This window comes from Homalodisca vitripennis, unplaced genomic scaffold, assembly GCF_021130785.1.
Source record: "Homalodisca vitripennis isolate AUS2020 unplaced genomic scaffold, UT_GWSS_2.1 ScUCBcl_882;HRSCAF=3782, whole genome shotgun sequence".
NCBI lineage: Eukaryota > Metazoa > Arthropoda > Insecta > Hemiptera > Cicadellidae > Homalodisca > Homalodisca vitripennis.
The window spans coordinates 111,636-128,573 of record NW_025777012.1 but is presented as its reverse complement, the minus strand read 5'-3'; the positions used below and the strand labels follow the sequence as shown (position 1 = coordinate 128,573).

At 31.2% G+C, this 16,938-nt stretch overlaps 1 protein-coding gene across 1 annotated transcript; it reads right to left on the bottom strand.

The window, feature by feature from the left end:
- Positions 1-204: 204 nt before the first annotated feature.
- Positions 205-16,190, bottom strand: LOC124371058. Its single transcript, XM_046829369.1, has 4 exons — positions 16,094-16,190; positions 4,154-4,990; positions 3,798-4,025; positions 205-296 (listed from the first exon to the last, which is right to left on the bottom strand). Exons 1-4 carry the CDS (start codon positions 16,188-16,190, stop codon positions 205-207), a joined length of 1,254 nt encoding a protein of 417 aa, XP_046685325.1.
- Between the last annotated feature and the right edge of the window lie 748 nt (positions 16,191-16,938).

Sequence of the window (16,938 nt, the reverse complement as noted above, 5' to 3'; positions counted from 1 at the left end):
ATAACGATACAAAGGATTATTACTAATCGTAACAACAGATTTAGCGCCTATTCGGAGAGACAAATGGACGAACTGAGTTTCTACTTTGGACTCTTAAATCGATAGAGTTCTAACCAAGAGGAACCTAACTGTAAATTATAAGTCCCCTGCACGTTTGCATCAAGATTAATGTAAGACGAGAAAGCAGTATGTATAATTGACAGATTAGTGATCTTTGCTCTTTGCCTGGTTGGCCTTTGGTTCTTGATTGGACTGAGAGGAGCCAATGTACCAAGTTACAAGCCTGGTGCAGCCTTCTATCAAGAGTATCTCTAACTAACTTAGACTACAAACCTAAACAGACAATCATGTCATGATGATTATTTTATTCCTTACATAAAAAATAATCGTTCTATTTTTAATTAATGCATATCTTAGCGTTACTACTGGTTCATTTGCTTATCTTGTTAAATATCTGTCATTGGATTGTTACTGTTATTGTAGTTTACGCTTCAAAGTTATGTTCCATGTTTAATTGACTCCCCAGTACGTACTACACAACCAACGGCGTATATCCCCAAATCAAAATAAAGTGGTTAAATATAGATAGGCTAGTAAGAATGGCTTCAGATATAAACAAACTACTTATAACCCAAAGTATTTATACTTACTTACTCTCTTAGTCTTACTCCCAGGGCCATTTATATCGGAGGTGATATTTAGCCGCACCAACAAAGCTCCTCCATCTTGAACGGTCCTCTGCATCTTCCTCTGAAGCGCTCACCTTCTCCATATCAGCCTTCACCTGGTTCCACCATCTCACTTTCGGTCTCCCACGGGGTCGTCTTCCTTCTGGGTTACCGTACATTACCCTCCTCAGTTTGCATTCCTCTTTTCTTCTCAAAACATGGCCTGCCCAACGGAGTCTTCTGCACTTTATTTCTCCTATTACATCCGTACTATTGTAGAGCTCCCTGATTTCTCTATGTTTTCTTCTCCATACCCCTTGTTCATATGATGGCCCATAAATTTTAAGTAAAATTCTATTCTCGAAAACTAGAAGCTTTTTTCATCCTTCTTATTTAGCCTCCACGTTTCGGATCCGTACAAAAGCACTGGACATATAATTGTTTTGTATATTCTAGTTTTAGTTTTGTGAGAGAGAGATTTGGTTGAAAGTATCCTATTGCATGCATATACACATCTATTTGCTGAGTTGATCCTATTTTGTATCTCTGGTTCATCTGTGTTTTTATTTGACATTGTGACCCCAAGGTACTTAAAGTTCTCCACTTGTTCGAAAACATGCCCATCAATTTGTAGGGGTCCTCCTCTTTGATTTTGATTCCTTCTAAAGTGCATATATTTAGTTTTTGCATCATTCGTCTTCAACCCCACTTTCTCTGCCTCACTCATAAATAGTCTAGTTAGTGACCTCAAATCATCTACATTTTCTGCAAATATGACATCATCTGCAAAAGCTAGGATGTTTAGTTTAGCTCCAACTTCCACCCCTAAATCCCTCTCTGCTACACTCTGAAGTGCTTCTTCTATGGCAATATTAAATAAGATTGGAGTGTACCATAGTTCTAATTATTTATGCTGAATCGCGGTAGGAAGTAGGCTCTTGTTAACTAGACGCGGTGCGTGGACATTGTTTGTTCAGTTAGACCGGTCAATCAGCTGATCGAGCTACGGTGATCCGTTCCGACCCGGCTCGCTGGAGAGAGGGAGGGAGTCAGTCGAGTCTTGGAGTTTCCACGAGAAGGTGTACCGGTCCAGTTAAGAAGCTGAAGTTCTTTCTCTAACCCTATAGTTGGGATTTAGAGTAATTATTTTATCGCGTGTAAATTCAAATTCAAGTATTCAATTTCTTTAGTGCGTTTTAGTTTCCGATCTGCCTCCGTAATCTTCAAAGTAGTAAGTCCCGTACCAGTGTATAGTTAATATCTTTTATTTTTATAATACAGTAATTAAAATTTCTTTAGTTTCCCATATTTCAGAGTCTGAAAATTTAATTCAATTTTTTTGAAGTATTGTGAATTAAATTTTGGTGATAAAGTAAATATCAAGTTTTGTGTTATATTAATTTTGAGTATTTTGAAAAGAGAACTTTTTATTTTGTTTTGTTAATTTAAAACCATTTTGGAGAAGTATACATTTTTAGTTTAATTTAAATTTTAATTCCTTTTTATCAGACTCTTAATTAGGTTTGTTCGATTGAGTGACATTTTGAAGAAAATCGAATCACCAGTTTGTAAACTTTGTTAACTTTTTGGTGAACTTATATTTCGGAATAAATCAAGTATTTCCGAAAAGTTGTTCTAATTTATAAAGTATTAGCTCCATACAAATTCAATATATGTACTATAATAACGGTACATAATTTGCGCCACTCTGCTATTTCTTTTTGAGCATAAACTTGTACAACAGGTTATTTACAGGAAAGAACTTGTAAACTGGTATAAACTTGTATAATTCATGAAAGTGTGTGTAACTTGTATAAGACAACCATGTGAACTCATTACATTTATTTCCAATTAACGTATTGTGTGTAAGACTTGTATAAACTTGAAAAGTGTGTATAAACCTGCATAATTTAGTGTAGTGAGTAAGACTTAGGACTTGCTGAATCGCGGTAGGAAGTAGGCTCTTGTTAACTAGACGCGGTGCGTAGACATTGTTTGTTCAGTTAGACCGGTCAATCAGCTGATCGAGCTACGGTGATACGTTCCGACCCGGCTCGCTGGAGAGAGGGAGGGAGTCAGTCGAGTCTTGGAGTTTCCACGAGAAGGTGTACCGGTCCAGTTAAGAAGCTGAAGTTCTTTCTCTAACCCTATAGTTGGGATTTAGAGTAATTATTTTATCGCGTGTAAATTCAAATTCAAGTATTTAATTTCTTTAGTGCGTTTTAGTTTCCGATCTGCCTCCGTAATCTTCAAAGTAGTAAGTCCCGTACCAGTGTATAGTTAATATCTTTTATTTTTATAATACTGTAATTAAAATTTCTTTAGTTTCCCATATTTCAGAGTCTGAAAATTTAATTCAATTTTTTTGAAGTATTTTGAATTAAATTTTGGTGATAAAGTAAATATCAAGTTTTGTGTTACATTAATTTTGAGTATTTTGAGAAGAGAACTTTTTATTTTGTTTTGTTAATTTAAACCATTTTGGAGAAGTATACAATTTTAGTTTAATTTAAATTTTAATTCCTTTTTATCAGACTCTTAATTAGATTTGTTCGATTCAGTGACATTTTGAAGAAAATCGAATCACAAGTTTGTAAACTTTGTTAACTTTTTGGTGAACTTAAATTTCGGAATAAATCAAGTATTTCCGAAAAGTTGTTCTAATTTATAAAGTATTAGCTCCATACAAATTCAATATATGTACTATAATAACGGTACAGGAGAATGACCATCTCCTTGTCTGACTCCTGAGTTTATCCCAAAAGGTACACAGTCCCGACCATTAATTCTTACTGAGCCTCTTGACTCTGTGACACTCATCTTAACTAAGTTTATTAATTTTCTCGGGATGCCAAATTTATCTAGTTGTGTCCACAACTCCTTTCTGATTATGCTATCGTATGCTTTTTGAAAATTAATAAATATGGCAAAAAATTCTTTATTTATATTCCCAGTATTTAGCTAATATTTCTTTGAAAATGAAAATCTGATTTGTGGTTGATCTGACCTTTATGAACCCTGCCTGTTCTTCTCTGATTATTTCATTTGTATAATGTTCAAGTCGGTTTAAAACAATTTTGGATAAAACTTTATATGGGATGCTGAGTAGTGAGATGCCTCTGTAGTTACCACACTCTTCTTTTTCACCCTTCTTGTGTATAGGTATTATTATTGCTTCTTGCCATTCAGCTGGCATTTCTTCTTTCTCCCAAATACGAAGTATTAGTTTCCATAGATTTTCCACTACTATTTCTCCTCCTTTCTTCAAGAATTCTGCTGTTATTTCATCCTTCCCAGGAGCTTTGTTGGTCTTTAGCGCTTTGACTGCATCCTTTACTTCTTCTATGGTTGGTGGTTCTATATTTGGTTGAACATGATAGTATTCACCAACTTGCTCTTCGTCCCTAGTTTGGTCCTCTACATTTAGTAGCTCGCAAAAGTACTCTCTCCATCTTTCTATAACTTTTGTACTTTCTGTCACCAACTCTCCATTTCTGTTTTTACCCCATATGGGTATGGGGTAAAACCTCTTTTGAAGAATCTTATTTTCCTGTAGAAGTCCTTTGCGTTATTTGCTGTGTTATCTTCCTTAGCCTTGTCAAGCAATATATGCAGATACAGTCTTTTTATCCGCCTCTGCAACTTGTTTGCCTCCCTATTTGCTTCATTATAGCTTTCTCTATCCTCTACTCTGTTACTATTCATCCACGTTATTTTCCTTTTAACTCGGTCTTTCAGAGCTTGCTCGCATTCCTGATCAAACCATGGTTTTTTGTATCTCTTCTTCCTACTACCACATACCTCTTCTGCTGTGTTCAGAACTACTTCCTTAAAATTAGACCATTTGGCATCTACAGTTTCATTGTTCTCCATGTCTTCCAGGGCCTTAAATCTATTCTCCAGTTTCAGTTTGAATTCATCAGCAATATTCTTAAGCTCAAGTCTACGCACTTCTATTCTTCTTTTTTGCCTTACCTCCTTTCTACTCTGGATTGCTATTCGCTGACACACTTTGACTAAAACTAATGAGTGGTCAATTCCACATTCCGCTCCCCTAATGCTTCGAACATCAGTTATACTACTTTTGTGCCTTTGGTCTGTGATCACGTGGTCAATTTGGTTTTTTGTTGTTCCACCAGGTGATGTCCATGTATATTTGTGTATATCTTTTCTTGGGAACATCGTGCTAACTATTTTATATTCATTTGCAATTGCAAAACTTGCCAGTCTGGTTCCATTGTCGTTTGATTCTTGGTGTAGACTCTCTTTTCCAATAGCAGGTCTCCAGACTTCTTCTCTTCCTACTTTGGCATTTGCGTCCCCTAAAATAATCTTCATATCAAAACTTGGTATGAAGTATTTATATTCAGTAAAATTATGAAGTTATGTTTCTCAATAAAAGTTAGAGGAGAATATCTCAATAAACATATATAGAATACACACACACACACACACACACACACACACACACACACACACACACACACACACACACACACACACACACACACACACACACACATATATATATATATATATATATATATATATAGTTTTGAAGTAATAGTTTAGAAGTGTCGTGTTAAATGTGACAGAAAAGTATAACTAAATATAGATTCCGTGATAAATGATAATTGCGGCTAAACGTTTTTCCTCGCCTTGGGGAGATGTAAAATTACACTTGTAACCCAGATGTCTATTTCCTCCAGTCAGCAGACCGTATATCTGACATGAATGAGTTTCGCAATCTCGTTAAAAATGAAATGAGTTTTACTGAAATTAAGTTTTTTTCTCAGTTTTTCATATAGAACTGAAACATTGTTCTAACGATTGTTGGTTTTTTTATTAATTTCACATACAGAATTATAAAATGTGTATATTTATAGACAGTACAATATTATAGGGGCAAATTCGTTTATTACCCGTGCTATAATCAAGAGCAGGTATCCCCTGTAAAATACTCTGGAAAACCTAAATAACAAACTTTACAAAACATTTATTTTAGTAACGCGTTATAAGAGATATATAAACTTTACCTATATAATTTTCCAGTAAAACATAACTAATAACTAAAAAAAATTGGGGATACTTTATTTGTAGAATATTAAAGGGTATTATTACAAGGAATTCTATATGAAAATTATTAACTTTGATGTAGACGGAAAACCATATATGGCTTGTTCAAGTATCCTATAATACTTTGTAGCTCTTGTTTTATTCATAATAAATTATCAACCGAAAGATGCAACCTTTGATGTTTAAGTATCACTGGTACATTATTCTTTGTCAGTGTTTTTGAAGTGTTACCGCACCGCGATACTTTATGTTTGTGGTAAGCTTTGTTCGTAATTTTCATTAGCTACATAGTCTTTAATGTTTTTATTGTAACTACTACCTTTTCTATTTAATTAAAAGCACATGTACTGTACCATTTTTTGACTCAAATAAAACAAACTAAAGTCTAACATACCTTTATTTTATAAGTGATATAACTGAAGATTAGTACAAACGTATTTGCATAGTAAATTTAAAATTTGTGTCTCTCCACATGAAGTTCAGTTTTAATAACGCAGCAACGAGTTGACTCAGTAGTCTCTGCTAAATTTTTCTTCTGCATGTTTGTCTGTTTGTGTTCTGTTTGAATATATTGAGACCTAATTGATTGAAATACTTCAAATATTACATGGGAATTGAAGTTTACATATATCATAAAAAGTAAAAAAATTGTCGAACCATTGAATGTAGCTGATACTTAGAGGATCCTGATTGCCCGTAGGCTATCACTAAAACAAATTGGGGTACTTAAACATTATATATGTGTAACGTGTCTATAGTAAGGTTATCTTCTATAAACCAATTACAACTATTTTTGTTTTAGTATAAGAGCGATCAATTGTGTTCTGAATTAATAACCCTTTATTTTAAGAATGCACAAGTTCCAATGGAATTCAATAATTAAACTCAGTATAAAATAATAGTAATTTTAATAAAATTTAAAATCAATAATACAGCAACGCCAAGCAATCTTTTTTACTTTGAATTTATTTTCAATTATTTCATATTTTTAACCCATAAAAGTTCAAAAGTCCAGTCTTAAAATTAACAATCAATCAATCATTCAATAATTGTGTCCTTAAAGTTCTCAGTGCTAATGTTTTCAACACAATCTTAAAATAAAAATCTTCATTAAACTTCAAAATAAAATAATCTTCTTCAAATATAAAATGAAACAAATAATAAAATAAGACTTCTTCTCAAAATAAAAATCAAACAAATTAAGGTAATATTAATATTTAATATATGAACAAAGACAATGTCCAACCAGTTAAACTCAAAATTGTATCAATTTCAAACTACTTATTTTCTGTAAATTTCCAATTTACAAATTATTGAATTATCCAGAATTATCCGCTTGGCTTTGAATCTTAAATTTAGGAACTTGGTAAAATATATATAGAATCTCAGAACATAAAATAAACTTTCTTTAATAGTAGGCTATTCCTGATTTAACCAAATTGAACAGGAAAATATCATCAAGCAATTTTCTATTTAAATGTTAAATTCTAACTTTTCACAGTACCTCACAATTCTGCTGAAGACTTCACCAACTAACAAAAATAACTATTATTGATTAATCAATTGAAAAAACAAACTTTAAATTTTGAAAAGAATTTTAAACTTAATACTCAACCTTCCTACCGAAAATTCAATACGGCAAGAGTAGGCTATCACTTTACACAAAGTTCTCTCTCTGAGGACACAGCAAAGAATCTCCTGAAAACGTGATTGAATCCACCGGAAGGATCTAGAAGTCCCTCCCACCATCTAATCAACCTAACATAGGCCAATCAAAATTGAGCAAACACAATGTCTGAATTGGATGGTACCTGTCCAACCCAGACCTGTAACCTATGCTCAATACCTAGATACAAAAGGAAGCTTCTAGCATTCCTCGAACCCGAATTGACAAGAAATTCAGCACTGCTAGAAGGATCACCATCTTACAATTCACTTATTATATTAATTCACAATTCTCTTAATAAAAATATAAAGATTCCTATAAATAATTAAATAATATAGGAAGCATCCTATAATATGAAAACTTATATTTGTATAAGGAACTTTACAAGATGTATGTCTTGCAACGGGAATTTTGATACGATAGTTATGTTTATAATATTGTTGCTGTTATTGTTTATATAACTTACATTATTGCAATATGCGGTGTCTGGCCTTATTGAACCTAAATTAAATCCTTAAACATATTATTAACTTGTATCGTAAATGTTGATGGTTTAATAATGTTAAAGTATTTTACTTATAGCTGCAGCACTGTCTATTGTTAGATTATTAATGCAACATTGGACTTAAAAACCTTTGAGAATAATATCACATACCTATTTAAATGTAATACATTTTTAGATTTGTACTAAAAAATTTTAATATTGATTTTATATACAGTGAGTTCCAAACTGTATGCACACCTAAGGGATCATCGAAGCTAGAACTTACACAGCAGCGATTAAATAAATGTACAAAGTTGTGTGTAATAAAAATTTATATGATACAGCTAACTATTGTTGTGCACTTTACTCACAGTACCGAAAACAAACTTGTTTTTTATTTTGTAACTGTTACAGCTCTCTTACTAGTTGGAACGTTTTTACAGTTTGATATGCAAGTGTTTCATAGTTTTTAATTAGCATAATGTATAGGTTTAATACAAGCAGTCTTGCCAAAACAATGCTATACAATCGTTTTCATCCTATACATAAAATACATTTTAAAAAGAAAACTAAAAGTTTCCGTGTCTTCCGGCCACAAATTAATTACGTACTTTGTAAATATTTGAGCAACCCGGGAGCATTTCAAGATACACCGTTGTTGTAGTAAACTTATTTCCTGTATTTATAAAATTACTTACAATATCAGATACAGTATTGTGTATTATTATATTGATCTTATTATGAATTTCATTCATCTCATTACAGTATTATGACGATCATATTGATTTATAACGATTGGTTACCGCTTTGCAAGTCTTGTTTACTTTTTAATTAGTATTTGGATAATATTTTGTTTTATTAATAATTATAATCATAATAATAATAAAAACTTAATCATCGAACCATCCAACACACAAAACTACATCGGAGTTGAAATATATTACTACAAATCCTAAAATATATATCACATCAAAGATTCCGAAATTATACAACGTAGTATATCTAATAGTAATCACAATTCATCTTAATATGTTGTAGATATATATTTGGAAGTGATGGTGCCGATCACAATCACCTTTCGGTCTAAGTGTGCTGAATGCAAGTGGCTTAAGCTACCTTTCAAAATATCTAATAGTCTGTGACAGAAAATTTGTCCGTTTGATCTGTGGCTACTGTGTACATTAACTATCAAATGGACATACTTGGTTAATTTTGAACGTACAAATTATTACAAATTAAAATAGAACTTTCAGTTCAGTCGGAAGAATTAAATTTACTCAGTATCTGTAAGCCTTTTGAGACACAAAAATTGTTTAACAAAAAGGTTTAGGCAATTTTATAGGCATTCCTAAGCAATTTATATTTCAATTTTTAACACATAGCGGACGTAAGAATATTTAAAGCTTAAAACAGCCGCGAAAACAAAAGGAAATCGTGTACCAAGTTAGCAAACAAACTTAATCGACGTCTTGAAAAGATAAATGTTTTAATAAGTTTGATTTTTTGCATGCCCATCACCAGTTCTTGGTGATTAAAAATTATTATTGGATTAACATATATATACAAAATATCCATATAATATTTGACACTATTAAGTTTCCCACAAATGTATTTTGTTTCAAATTTTAAGTAAATCTTCTATCAGTTCTGCCTTCACAACTGGAAAATCATCTGCCTTATTTGAAATGGCGTAACATGATATTGCTTTTATCACAGCGTCGGAAACTTTTGGTTCATAAAATCTTTCTTGATAAAGGTAATAAATAAGGACAAACTGTTTTTATAACTTTCGAAGGAGAGAACAATAAAACATTTTAGGTTAAAATCACATAATTACCTGTATTATGAACTTTCTTTGTTCTTACTTGATACCAATAATACTTACTTTTGTAAATTAAGACATTTTATCACATCTAATTTTTAGTTTTCTTAAGACAAAAAATAGTTCCTAATTGAATTTTGAAATTCTATAAAACCTATATTACTACAACGCTTAAGGAGATATATTTAATAAATAATTCATGTATGATAATATATGACTGTTTGGTCGAATTCAAGATTATAATGTAGAACCAAAGTACGGTTAGGAGGTTATAAAAGCCATGATTGTCTAGAAATTCCTTTGTCTGTGAAACGAATTAAAAGAAGCGGGTAACGTCTAGAGATGGAGAACTACCACCGGGAACTAACTCCTAGAAGGTTAGAGAGCTCTGAGCTACAAACGGAAGGGGTGACAGCTTCAAGAGACAGAAATCTTTCTCAGCCCTAGACGTCTTAAAGTTTGGTTATGAGCTCTCAAGCTCTCTAAGAAGAAAGCTTGTTAATTACTATCCACGCATCTGAAGCTCTGCTCTAACATGGAACTAACGTTTAAAAAACCTTATAAATGTGAACTTGACTCAAAAATCTATAAAGGTTTTTTTAACTTAGGTTTTATAGTATAATAAATCGTTCAATTACATTAGATTCTTAATAAACATTTTTCCTAAATTATTAGTCTGTACTTATTTGTTAGTCTGTACTTATACATTATTAAGCAGTTTAAATCTTTATTCCCATACTAATATCCGAACTTCACATTCACGGCCGGTAGCTGATCATGGTCCATCTTAAGTTGCAATTGTATGAAACACACAGTTCAATGAGGTCTTTAAATTCTTAGAATGGTTCACGCAAATAAACTAATCCAGTATATTTCTTATGTGAGTATTGATTAATGGATCAGAATCACTAATGGCTAAAAATTTATATTGTGAACATTTTGCAATAAATAGTGATCATAACATAAACAACCGCGGGTAATAGATGTTTTATTGTTTCAGAAGTATTAAATCCTCTTAAACACTTCAGAGTCATTAGGTCTTAAGTGGTTCAGACTCAAATGTTTTAATAATGTCCGGTTCAAAAAAGTACAACGGAAGTGTTTTTAATTATTTAACCTGTGAAAATTTTCTAAATTTTGATTCTAAAATACTTAGAATTAAAAAAAAAAAACTACTTTACTACACAGAATAAAGAATTTAGATTAGTTTTAAGATTTATAATATTCTCTAATATTATATGCAAATGCAATAGTGACCGTATGTATGTTCGGGTGTGTGTGACGAAATCCCGAATAAACTAATGGTCGTTTTTATTAAGATTTATATGGAGAACACTAAGGTCCCTTATTAACATACAGGTTAATTCAAATTTCGAAATAGACAACGCCCTAAAACTACCTAAAATGATGTAAAAAGTCACAAAAAATCCCATCTTGGTATCAAAAGATGTATTACACCATTCAAATATTACTTATGTATTTTAATTATTGCACTGACTATGGTCATATATGGATCATTAAAAATTACTTTACTAAACATCATGCTGCTTTTTGTATAAATTATATCATGTTAAAAGTTTTGTATTATAATTATGGAACGAAATTCTCTAAAATATCCTTTAAAACTTTGCCAACACTTGAACAGTCAACAGGATGGCTGAGTCAAGTTACAAGTGACTGTCAAACTTAACATGTCAAACAGTCGCGGGTCACACCAGGTGATGCATATAAATGGACGTGTCTGTTTGTGACACGTTTGGCTTGGAGGTTAGTGAATTTTTGTATACCCTATGTATTTATTGTAAAACCATCATAGTAGTATTTTAAGCATAAATGTAGAGTTTGTATGACAAATGTGCTTTCAATATGATATTGACCATTACTTTTCACTTTGAAATAAAAGCTCAATTTTCAAGATTTATGTAATTTTTAAGATATTATATAATTATCTATATGATATATAATATCTAAGAATTAGTCATGAACTATAGGCGTTTATTAAAGAATTGTCTTAAAAATGACAAGATTATTAAAGAAATATATTTTGCGTTAATATTATGAGGAAAATGCTCTCTTATACCATCAAGGAATGCCGCAGAAGTTTAAGAAGTTATTCATTTATGATTAATTAAGCATAAATTCATTTATGGGGTATAAATAATTATTTAATCAGATAAAGCCACTGATAATAATTATTATTTTATGATTCTAATTTTATGATATTCAGAAAAGTATTGGAACTGATGTGTTGCTTAAAAAAACTACTAAAAATAAAACCTACCACAATCATAATATTGTTAACAATTCATCCACAAGCCACTTTGATCAAAATATAACTGGTTTATATTTAATATAAAATATTGGATAATGTAGGTGATTTGAAATCTAATTTATAATAATTGAAATATACTTTATAACTAAGTACAAGATTAGTATTTACTTTTTTCAATGTTGGATGAAATATGTTTAAGTAAAAGCCAATTTAGTAAAACTTACTATCACATAAACGTAAATTTGTTTATAAATAAACAATAGTAGTTTATCCATACAAATTCTATTAAAATTATAGCTTTGCAACTATATTAAATTGTGGTAAAGAAGTAGTATATTCAGTGGCATGCCTCAAAGCCAAAGATATTATCAAAGGTTTACACTGTCAAACCCACGTATGACCTGAAGGCTATTGTTTGTATGCACGACCTCCTAGATTACAGTATTGGAAGTGCATAGCTATTGCGCTCTGATAGAATAAATAATATTTATGATTTATTCAAAACTAGTACCGTGATGAAATGTTTTTATTACTTTTACCAAAAACCTTAGGGGAAGAAATTATTATTATGATATAAATGAATACAATAAATTCAGAAGACGGCTATTTTAGGGCTTTATGTGTCCAAAATGTTATATATATATATATATATATATATATATATATATATATATATATATATATATATATATATATATATACATACATACTTACATAAAAAGTAAGAAGAGAAGATTGTTGAAATTGACGTATTTCTAAGGAGTCTAACTGAAATAAACGAATACATCGGGCTGTCGAATAACGTAACGAAAACTTAGAGCCTTAAAAATGCACTGATTTTTCAACATAGTATCATTTGCCTGAATACTTACCACAGTATAAAGGAACCAATATCATGTTTCATGTCACTAGGACCTTTATATTAGGGGTTATCACATAGAAAAACATAAAGACTAAAAGACACAATGGACTGAATGGCCTTTGGCATTAAGAATGGCACACAATCTTCTTCCTTGAACGAAAAGGGACACATATACAAACATTGATAATAAAAAGAATAAGAAACTAGCAGTCAATCGCGGCATCACAATTGCTTTCCTATTAAACAATATGCACGTCATATCGATGTCCTTTTTGACGGCTCAGTAGGCTCTCCTGTAAATAAGGGATTGCCACTAGAAGATATTCTGTTTCCCTGATGTACTTAAAAATAACTGTACCTACTCTAAAGTTCGATATCAAGTTTCAGAATCTACAAGTCAAGAGATTTTATAATTACAATTTTCAAAGGTTTCGTTGATCAGATTGTGGGCTCCTGTAAATTTTAAATTCTTTCAGGTCTTAATTGGTGAAATAATGGAATTTAAATCAATGTATTGAAACATTCTTGCAAAATATTCTTTCCAGAATCCCTAAATTGAAAAAAAAAACATTTATTTATTGCACGGATTAATACAATTTTCAGTATAGCTTTGAGAATAATAAGTTAAGATACCATATAATCCTACATTATTACATAAGAAGTGTACTTTGTTAAGTAAAACATAATTACATATAATAACTGTTTCAATATATTTTACTATTATATATATATATATATATATATATATATAGATAAAATATTGATACATCCTATCAATATTTCTCTAGCACTCTAGAACAGTCTGCAGAAAGCGGTACTCAAGTTACAAGTGACTGTCACACTTAACATGTTAGAGTCACGGGTCACATCAAGTGATGCATATAAAAGGACGTCTCTCTGTAACCGTTCATTTTGACTTGGCACTTGGTAAATTTCAATATTTATATATTTAGTTAGTTTATTTTACCCTTAATATGTAAAAACACTGCCTCATTTTCTAAACAGGTCTCATTTACTTTACAATAAATATATCCACATGTTGAAATTATTTATTTAAATATACTCTACGCACTATTTAGAATCATAATATTACACTAGAAATAGGTGAAGTATGATCACAAAGATATTACTTTAAAAATTATGTAAATTATGTTCTACAATGTTTCTCTATATTAATAATGAGCATCTAACTGATTTATGATCGATTAGAGCTTTAATTATGGATGCCTAAAACGTAAAATGAATAATAATACTTAATACATATGTTACGAACATATATATGGTATTGTAAAGTTAATAATCGTGTCTATATTGCAGTGTCTTTACTGGTTTATACTGCCATATTTGTACGTAAAAAGTTCAAATGATAAGGAGAAACAAAATACAAATTCTATCAAAACAAAACCATGCAATACCAACAGTGACACACATGTGCACTATTTCGTGGCTAAGAACGTAACATCCATCGCTCTCCGCAACTACGTGTGAGTTACGTGTTTCGTAAATATTTTAGTAACCCAAGACCGTTTCAAGATACACTCACCGGTTTTGTGTTTACCTTGATGCCTGTGTTTTATAAAATTATAAAAGATGCAAAAACTGTACTACGTAGAACTATTTCAACATTTTACCATACTTATAAATAATTTAATGAACAAATACATGTTAACAAAGAGTTCTATAAGTATACTAACTGCTTTTTATCTCTTATTTACTTTATCATCAGTATTAATAAATGGAACTGGCTGAGCTTTAGCGAAGCCCATTACTTTTGGAAATGTAAAAATATCATTTCTGTTTGTATGTTGGTTGGTTTACCTGCCTGTTTTGCTATCTGTTTGCATGACATCTCAAAAACAAACTGACTTATCGACTGTATATTGTTCATAAATATTTTATCATATTTATGACAAACATTGAGTTCGTTCATGGTGAGTATTAATGTATGGAATTTGGCTCAGCATAAGCAAATGTTTTAACATTAATACTAAAGGTAATCATTATCGCAACGAGCAAACAGCATTATATGTAATTTGTTAACAAACACAACATACCTTATGAGATTAAAAACTGTCACATATTAACACAAATTAACGATCCAATAGCAGACATCACTTTATAGTGACGGTTTGTAGAATTGTATTATCAAAACTAATATATGAAACTGAATTAAAACAGATCTAAATCTCTCGTTGCCATGTTAAACCTGATTTTCACATAGTAATAACACAGGATAGTTCTTATTTTCAAAGAAAACACTGTATATTAATTCAAATTTATAAAAACAATAATTGTGATGTATGTCTATTTAACATTTCATTAGTATTGGGACACTAAAATCTAAGTTTATCCTCAGTTTAAATTTTATACCTTTACAAAATAGGATCATTTGATGTGGAGCCGGCACCTGACTGGCGTTTTTCTATTCAATTTTTTTCTATTCAAACCTCGAAATTGCAGGGCAAATTGTATAAATATACCATTTAAATAAGATATCTTCGTTTCTAGCCGGTATTCCCAGAAATAAAATATTAATATATGATGCGAGTATTCGTGAATATGTAAAAAGAACTAAAAGCAGAAGTTTTAGAAATAATTTGTAATCCAAATATTTATGCTTAACCGTGGATTTTCAAAGGTTTGATTGTTCAGAAATAATGTGGGCTCTTGCACATTTTAGATTCTTTCTTGTCTAATTTGGTTTAGGCTCAGGAGATTAGGAGACCCCCCGGGGGTCAGTGCATCATATCCCGGTACTTTTTAACTTATGTTCCTTTTTCTAGAAACCTACTAAAGATACAGTAGTTGACTTCTGTTTTTTTTTTTTTTTTTTTTTTAACTTGAAGGATCAGACCTTTTAACATATATGGAATGTTTTTAAATAAAATTCGGGCATGTTCTGATTTTTTTATAATTTAATAAAATAAAGCATTTAAATTTTTTTATAAAAATTAAACTAATAAAAACAACATTTTTTTGTCAATTAATTAAGATCAATTTTTAATTCCAGTGATATATCTAAGTTATATCTAGAAGCAAAAAAAAAATTCAAAGTCGTACCATCATTGGTTATTGAGAAAAAGGAATATTAGCCTAGTGTTAAAAAATATAACTTTCGGAAAATCACAAAATATGAAATAAAATACACATTTTATTACATTGAAAGGTAAATATTTACATTAGTATTTTCCTGGTGCATATGATGGTTCATCCCCCTCTTCCTCTTCAAATTTGTCTTCTAACTTTTTTTGAGTACATTTTTGCCTTGCCTTATTTTCTTTTCCAGGTCATCCTCCGCCTTCTCAGCCTTCCGGATGCGCTGTCTGTCCAGTGTTTCCATGGTCTGAATCAGATGATTCCCTGGTTTTAGGCCACAGCCCGTCAATATTTTGCAGTTCCCAACTCCCCCATCATTAAAACTGCACACTGCCAAGTTTACTCCTAGTTTTAGTGTCCTTAGCCGCACAAAAACTCTTTTTGGGATGTAGCGCCAAATAATATTGTTGAAGGACTCATTTGTATATTGAGTCTTTCCCCTCAAATATCTAGCCAGTAAACTCTTGTCTGACAAGTCTTCAAATATTGGTTTAATAAACCATCATTTTCCTTCATTTTCTTTGCCTTGCGTTACTACGTCTCATCATCATCAGGACACAGACCATGCTGTGGATCTTCATTTGAAGATTTTATATGGTAATATTCTCCCCACACAGCATTATACATATCATCAACTGTTTTTAAGCAGTTCCTCCAGATGGCTAGTCCATAATAATTTTGGATCTTGAGCACCGCAGCATCTGTCAATCGCCCTTTACCTCCTACAAATCTTTTCGTTCGGAAGTTTTTTTTGTTTTTACTGCTAACCAATTAATAGACAACAGCTGGTAGAAGCAGACCAGGATTGGTCAGGTTAGCCAACACGACAAAGAGGAATAGTACACCCACAAAAACATAGCACTATATTATGATATAATAAGCAGCACAATATCCGTGGCATTTGAGGACGGTTTTGCTCGAGTTAAAGCTGGAAAACAGCTGACATACTCTCATAAAATTGAACTTTTTGTAACTTTACAGTTAAATTAGGT